This window comes from Arachis hypogaea, chromosome 20 (assembly GCF_003086295.3).
Source record: "Arachis hypogaea cultivar Tifrunner chromosome 20, arahy.Tifrunner.gnm2.J5K5, whole genome shotgun sequence".
In the NCBI taxonomy this organism is placed as follows: Eukaryota; Viridiplantae; Streptophyta; class Magnoliopsida; order Fabales; family Fabaceae; genus Arachis; species Arachis hypogaea.
In genome coordinates this window covers 10,027,505-10,035,823 of record NC_092055.1, presented here as the reverse complement: position 1 = coordinate 10,035,823, position 8,319 = coordinate 10,027,505, and the positions used below count along the sequence as shown (strand labels likewise).

At 37.4% G+C, this 8,319-nt stretch overlaps 1 protein-coding gene across 1 annotated transcript; it reads left to right on the top strand.

Annotated features, from left to right (window-relative positions):
• The first annotated feature begins 773 nt into the window (after nucleotides 1-773).
• LOC112784581 (small ribosomal subunit protein uS2c) lies at nucleotides 774-3,285 on the top strand. The gene is made up of 4 exons (XM_025827845.3): nucleotides 774-912; nucleotides 1,133-1,511; nucleotides 1,934-2,112; nucleotides 2,362-3,285. The coding sequence occupies exons 1-4, from the start codon at nucleotides 848-850 to the stop codon at nucleotides 3,140-3,142; spliced, it is 1,404 nt and encodes a 467-aa protein (XP_025683630.1). The 5' UTR covers nucleotides 774-847; the 3' UTR covers nucleotides 3,143-3,285.
• Nucleotides 3,286-8,319: the final 5,034 nt, after the last annotated feature.

Sequence of the window (8,319 nt, the reverse complement as noted above, 5' to 3'; positions counted from 1 at the left end):
GCGCTCTGGATCTTTACGGAGTGAAGATTTTACTAGTGATTTAGGCTTGGTTTGGTAAAGCTTTTCAAGAGGTGCTTGTGCTTTTTAAAAGCTCAAACTCCTTATTTTGTGTTTGGTAAATAAAAAAGATAATGTGCTTGTGCTTGCAGCTTTTAAAAGATGGGGGTACTTTTGAAAGCACCTAAAATAGAGCTTTTTAAAGTTGGCTTGTGCTTTTCAAAATTTAAAAGTTTAATATAACCTCATATGTTAACTAATTTTCAAATTTAATGCTTGCATTTATGTCTATTATAGTATTTTTAAATTTTAAAAGCTATTTTACCAAATACAATTGTTGTTGCTTGTGATTATTAAAAGTAATTTTTAATTTGATTTACCAAACATAAATGTTATAACTTTTAAAAAGCCATCTTTTAAAAGTTAGCTTTTATTTTAGAATTTTAAATTCGAAATTTTGAATTCTACTTAATTTGATTTTTGGATGTGTATTTAAATTATAATATATTAATAATTAAATATATTAAATCTAAAACAGGAATTTAAAATTGAAATTGAAATTTTAAATTTTAGTTTTATTTAGTTTATATTTTGAATGTGTATTTAATTTTAAAAAGACACTAAATCTATTTATAATTTTTAGATGTATTTATTTTATTTGTTTTTAAATTATTGTAATAAAAGACTGAATATTGAATATTGTACAACTTTTAAAGGATACCTAATTGAATTGTTACCGCAAAAAAAGCATATTATATTGATAATGATGATTATAAGCCCAAAACCTGCTTTGTCAAACAAAACCCTGCTTAGTTCCTACCTTCTTCATTCAAAGTCTGCGTTTTTCACTATGCACCCAATGGCTTCTTCCGATCTCTCCTATTATTCTTCTTTGTCATTTCTTTCCCACTCAAGGTCTCTCTCTCTCTCTCTCTCTCTCTCTCTCTCACACACACACACACACAGAGAAACCGCCACAAAAATCTTTTTTTTTTTTTTGGAGTGGAATATATATCAGCTCATGAAGTCTCTATCAATAAATTTCTTATATTTGTTATTTTTTATGATTTCCTTCTATTTGATATTTGCATGTTATAATGATTATAATTTCATGATTATCTTGTTCTGAGTATAGGGCATGCAGACACTACAAATTGCAGAATGGACCAACACTAACCGCCATAAATACTTGCATGATAAATGGATATGATTTACCATTTATCCATCTCAGTTCCAAATTTTTTCCAAGTGACATTGCTGTTTGTAGACAAAGAATCAAAGCTACACTGATATCTGGAGTAGGAGGAGGAGGAGGATTTGATATAAATGAAAATTATGAATCTGTTGGGATTGAGTTACAGCCTGATGATGCAGTACCATTTGGATCAGTGTCACCAGAAGTTGTGCTAACAAGAACTGATTCTTCTGTTGACAACAATGAATTTGATTTGGCCGAACCCACCAAGGGTTTTGTTTTCATTCCTGAGGCCACAGAAGATATTCTCCAGGGAAAGGTACATTTATGAGGGTAAAAAAGTCTTTTTCTTTTTCCTATAACTTATTTTGTTAGCACAGTGGAGGTCACTGTTATTGGTTGGTGTTTGTTATGCATAGAACTGAGATAATCTGTGTGAGCATGAAAGAGGAAGATCTAAAAGAAATGGAACTTCCTTTGATGGAGAAGATTAACAGAAAAGCTTTTATCTAATTTTTACATGTATGATTAATTTAGTTTGTTGGATATGGTAGCTTTTGTGCCTAAGTAATTTACATAACATTGATAATCTTTAACAAAGTGTCTTCAACTTGAGAAAGATTACTGAAAATCTGCCATCTAATGTTTATTATAGTATTCAAGATTCCTCTCTTTTAATTTAAATTTAGTTTAAGCATTTATTGATTGAATTTGATACATGTCAACACTACGCATTTGCAGGATGCTAAACTTGGTACCACCACAGTGGTATCGGTTGACGATACAGCAACGACTGTGGATCATGCTGCACCTGCTGGTTTGATGATTGTTGATGACGGTTTGATGGCTCGATTGCCAAATATTCGTCAGTTTGTAGCGCATGAAAGTGATAAAGTTGCATCCATTGCTGACTTGCTAAGGTCTGTGGCCATTGAAGTTTCATTTATGCATATTTATGTCCTCTGTCTAGATTTTGCTTTAAAATGCAAATACCATAGCTTAAATCACTTATGCTGTCTTAAATATTTGAAAAGAGCCTTATATCAAAATTTATACACCTGATATTTGTTGTACTTACCTTGTGATGATTGATTGTGGAGTATCTTCTGTTCAAATCTTGTTTCTTTTTTGGTTATTTCACATAGTGAGTTTGCTTACTGTGGTGGCAGATATCGAAGAAAGAGAGATAACTTAGTAGTTCATGCTGCTGTAGCCGCCTCTGCCTCAGTGCCTACAAAGCAGGCAAAAAGATATTGGAACATAACTTTGGAAGAGATGATGAAAGCAGGAGTTCATTTTGGCCACGGTACTAGAAAATGGAATCCGAAAATGGCGCCTTACATATCCACAAAACGCAAGGGTATCAACATCATAAATCTTACTAAAACAGCTCGCTTTTTATCAGAAGCTTGTGATTTAGTTTTCGATGCAGCAAGCAAGGGGAAACAATTCCTAATTGTTGGCACTAGGAAGACAATAGCTGATTTAATAGCACAAGCGGCAATAGGAGCTCGGTGTCATTATGTTAATAAGAAATGGCTCGGCGGCATGTTAACCAATTGGTACACCACAGAAACAAGGCTTCGGGAGTTCAGGGACTTGAGGATAACACAGAAGACAGGCAGAATCAAGAGTCTTCCGAAAAAGGATATCGCCAAGTTCAAGAGAAAACTCAATCACTTGGAAATATATCTGGGTGGCATAAAATACATGACAAGGTTACCTGATATCGTGATAATCGTTGATCAGGAAAAGGAGTATACTGCACTTAGAGAATGCATCACTTTGGGAATTCCAACCATCTGTTTAGTCGATACAAATTGTGATCCAGATCTTGCAGATATTTCGATTCCAGCTAATGATGATGCTCTAGCATCAATCAGATTAATTCTTAGTAGATTAGTGTTTGCAATTTGTGAGGGTCGTTCTAACTATGAGCAAAATTCTTAACAATATACAAAAGTTGGTCATGCTTTTGGTCACTTGAGACTGATTTGAGATTAATGCAGTGATTAAGTTGAGGAGTACCTCTCATTTATGCTGAACCATATGTATAAAATTCTTGAATATGGATATATTGCATCTTGCTTAAATCACATCTTACCTACTAGAACTCTAGTAGTTGATTATGTTAATGTTGCAAGTATGAAGAGTGTATGAAATTAGTCACACGTTTAAGAAAGTAAGGAAGAATGAGGAGTTTATAAGGTGAGAGATTCATTAATTTACTACTTTAAAGTTTTGAGTTGGATATAGTGTCATTTCATCTTATATTCTTTCACTTGATTTTTTTTCCGTGGCCCAACAAATGGTATCGATTTCAATATATTTTTGGTCAGGCACCATAGAATATTCCAGAAAAAGGTTCATCTTTTGTCATGTCTGGGCCGTAGCCCAAACGAACAACAAGAACAAAGTTATACTTGTCTATTATTTTTCCTTTTTTTATTGTGTGGGTTAACCACCGTATGGGCTACCATTTTTGTCTTTTTTGTTAGCCATATGTCCATATCTATTTATAATACTTTCCTCTTGGGCCTCATCTGAAAGCATGACTCTCTTGGATCGAAAAACATAGGAGATAAAAAAACATCAAGAACTTACCAAAAAAAAATCAAGAATACAACCAAAAATAATACCAAATGAAAAATAAAGTAGTTATGAAATAATCTGTTTCAACAATTTTATCAGGAAGAAGGACAAAAGTACACCTGAAAGTTCATACGCTGGACAGTAATACACTTGAATCGTTTAATGAGTCACGCGTGCACATTAATTATATACTCCGGCGGACAGAATCACCATTCCGGCCATCAGCGTGTGGCGTGGTTAGTGAGAGTGGACATGTGACTCTATTTTATCCTTGCTGGTACGTTAAGAGTTAGTGAGCTGGCCAATTAGTGCCAACTCAGATAAAATATTTTATTTTAATGTTTAATTAGGTAAAATTAACCCTGAAACCCTAACACCTTCGTTCTCCTTTATCTTCAGAAGAAAGAAGCTCTGTGTTGAAACCCTAACACCTTAACCAATAACTAAGAACATGGCCTCACTCAAGGAAAAATCAAGCTCTTTATCCCTAAATTGTGACAGCGCTGTTGGTGGCGGGTCTTCGTTGTTGAGGAACAAGAAGAAGAAGAAGAAGTTTGAGTACAACAACGGCAAGTGTTTGCACGGATTTGAAGCTGTGGTACTCAAGTCTGGAACACAGTGGAATCCAGACAGATTGTTTCTGCGATGTCCTCTGTGGGAGGTAGGTTTCGAAATTGCCTTTCTTCTTGTTACTGGCGTTATCCGTTTGTTTCGTTCTTCACCCCTCCTTGGATTGTTGTGTCTAATCTTCAGAGTGCTGAACATCGTTGTGAGTATTTTGTTTGGCTGGACGAAGTAGAAGGAAAAATAAGAAACGTGTGGGCAGAGATTGTATCTGAAGAAAGGCCATTGACACAATCATACAAGAAGATGAATGAATTTACAGAGTGTTCCAGCAAGTTGGAAGAAGATGTGCAACTTTTATAGAAGACAGTTGATATGATTAGGGGTGAAATAACTTGTATTAAGAATATGGTTATGGGTGTTTGTTTAGGGTTGGGTTTTTGGGCATTGTTGATTGTGATGATATATTCTCAGAAGTGAGGATCCTGTGTAATAACTTTCAAACTTTCAAAGTTGCATTGAATAAATGGAAGAAAAAAAAAGGTCTCCTTTTTTATGAATCACATTTTGTAATTGGTGTAACATCAACCATTGACATAAGAGAAAAATGTAAACCTGTGAGAATTTGGTTGAAAATAAGCAATTCATAAACAAGCTAACTCATACAATATCCAACAACATCTTGTAAAATCAGAAGTCTTTGCTTCATTGTAATCACAAAATAGGCAGAGTAGTTACCATAATCATTGAGTTTTCATACAAGCCAGAAATACCTGATTAACAAGCAAAGTCACAATGTATATAACATAACATACCACATACTACTAGATTGCAAAGAAAGGTCCCAAGATTTATGCTGATAAACAAAATAGCCTTCCCCACAAAAAATAAGACATGCACATTAGTCTTCAATAAAGGTTCTATGTCTCTGTTGCAGCCCCTTGCATGGTCCCATCTTCACTTGGGCCAACTTGATCAGTTGCTGCAGCTGGGCCATTGCTTCTTCCAGGAACTCCTCTTGGGACTAGTTTTGATGGTCTTGGGCCCGGATTTGGTTGGTGCCTCAGAGTTGGAGTTGGCATAAACTGTTCAAACCTCTGCCTTATTGCTGGGCTTGCAGTATTCATGGTTTCAGTGGAGACCATAGGTTTAGACTTGGGTCTTGGAGCAGTAGCAGCATCACTAGGGTTCTGTTGTTGGGGTGGTGGTGGCTGTGCAGGGTTATTAGTAGCAGCAGCTTCCTCTGCTTCCATAGCTGCAACCTCATCATTCATATCAGCATGCTTTTTTTCACAACCCCTACTATTGTGGCCACTCTACAACATATAAACATGAGAAAATGTAAATATAACAGTATCAGTGATCTCTAGAACAAACTCATAAAACATGATATTCATACCTCTCCACAGTATTTGCAAATAATTGTTCCATATCTCCTTTTAAGCTTATGTGGGTTGGAATTTGGCCGTGCCTCATTTTTCTCCTTTCTTTTCTTTTTTGGTTGGTCTTCCAATGGGTGTCTTATAGTGAGGGGGCAGTGGAGGATAGCCTTAAGCTTTATCCCAAAATTCTTTGCTTGGTACGAGGTTGATGTTATGTTGGTATGCTGAGTTATATGCAGCCATTTTCAGCCAGTTATGGATCTGGTCTTCTGGCCTACGACCCCTCAGAGCAAGTGCTGCACAAGCGTGTTTGCAAGGCAAGCCTGTGAGCTGCCAAAATCGACAGGTGCACTTTTGATTTTCCAAGTCAACAGTAACCTTAGTAGGATACTTCTCAACCTCATAAATTTCTCCACTATCATCCCCTACCCATGTGGGAGTCCATTTATTACTTTCTTTCTTCTCTCTCTCAAGCCTGCTAAGTTGTCTTGGTGCAACAGAACCAACATAGCCACTTAGAGACTTTTTGTTCCTCGCCATAACCCTTTGGTCCCTCAACTTCTCCTCCAGCTGTTCAATAACCCATTTTCTATCAGCTGACTTGTTGGTGTGGCTTCTTGCAAAAACATGTTGGTTGACAAACGTCTTAACTTGAAAACTCTTTGGTTCATTAGACCTGGAACAGTAGATACTCCAAGGACAGTTGGCCTCACAACAAATTGCCTTACACTTCAATGGTTCCACTCGGCTAAACATGATACTCCTTCTAATTTGTATATTGAACTTCCTAACAGCTCTTTTGAATTGCTCCATAGTTTCAAATTCCATCCCCAGCTCTAAATGTACTAAGCCAAAAGCAGCATTCGGGTTTCCTTGAGGTCAAACATTGCGCTCTGCCTCATACTCACTATCACAGTCTGACGAATAAGGGCTGTGCAGCTCCTCAGACTCACACTGATGGTAATCTGGATCAGAGTCATCATCATCACTCTCTGATGACTCACTGATTGCACGAGGGACAAATATTTTTGGAGCTTCACCTATGCCTCCTTGCACAAAGGTCTGTCCACTAGGAGCTGGCCTCTTATAAGAATTTCTTCTGTTTCTTTGTTTTGCTCTTGATTCCTAGGTAGGGACCTCATCTTGTTGAAGGTTGGGTTGTGATTGAGTTCCAGGTTCAGAAGTTGTTGGTGGTCCAGTTTGAGTGGTTTGGATTTGGGCCACAGGAGTTGTATGTTGGGCTTGGCCCACATGTGGTGTGTGTTGGGCTTGGGCCACATATGCTGGCTTAACTTAGGATGTGGGTGACATTGTTTTCGGTTTGGGTTGTGGGTGAGATTGTTTTGCTGGTTCAGATTGTGTGGTTTTTTGTTGTCTTTCCCTTGGGTTGGTTTTCTTCATTGAAGGTAATGAACTCTGGGATGACTTCTGGCCTAGTGTTGTTGTTAGTTTTCTTGGCCTCAGAATTCTGGCTGGTTTTTGACTCTTTTGTGCCCTCTTCTTTATCCTCCCCTAGGTGATTTCACACTCTCTGCATTTACATTGGCTGTTTCAGGGGTAGGAACCTCTTCCGCATCTACGTCAACCACCTCAACCTCAGTTGGAATGTCTACTATATGCTCCCAATACACATGTGCCACCCTATCATCATTTTTAATTGCATCCTCATACATGTTCATCACATCCCTATCTAGCCTAAGTAGCTTAAGAGCAACACCACCTCTGGCATCAGGCTTTTCCCAGTAAAATTCCTTCCACTGAATATAACCCAAATCCTTGAACAACCCCTCCATGAAAAACAGGTTCAGCGTATCCACATTGACTCTAGGAATTAAGGACATTTGACCACCGTTGTATGTAACTTTTTTAGAATTTCTCTCCAACCTCCCCCCATGATGATACACAAGTGTGATGTGAGTTGACATCTACGAAGAAAAACAAAACCCTCACAACCACAACTAAACCCAGAAAACTCTAACTTTTTTCGGACAACCACAAACTAGTTACTAAACAAACATCAAATAGCATGTTCAATCATAATAGGTACAATGGGAAGTTCAAAAGATGTTACCTTTAGATCGTCCCTGCCTCCAGTGCGTGATCGTCGCTGTGGTCGTGTGGGTTGACTTCACTTCTTCGAGTACTCCTCCAATGATGAACTGACTCACCACTTCAGAGCAATGCCATTGCTTCTCTGCTAGGGCTGTCTAATTGTCTCAGGGTGCAAACTATGTTACCACCAACAAAATCTTAAAGTTCATAATTCGATTAAAGATAACGAAGCGTTTCAGGGTTAATTTTGCCTAATTAAACATTAAAATAAAACATTTTATCTGAGTTGGCACTAATTGGTCAGCTCACTAACTCTTAACGTGCCAGTAAGGATAAAATAGAGTCACCTGTCCACTCTCACTAACCACGCCACACGCTGATGGCGGGAATGGTGATTCTGTCCGCCGAAGTGTATAATTAATGGACACGCGTGACTCATTAAACGATTCAAGTGTATTACTGTCCAACGTATGAACTTTCAAGTGTATTTTTGTCCCTTCTTCCATTTTATTAAGAAGTAGTTATGAAATATTTTGT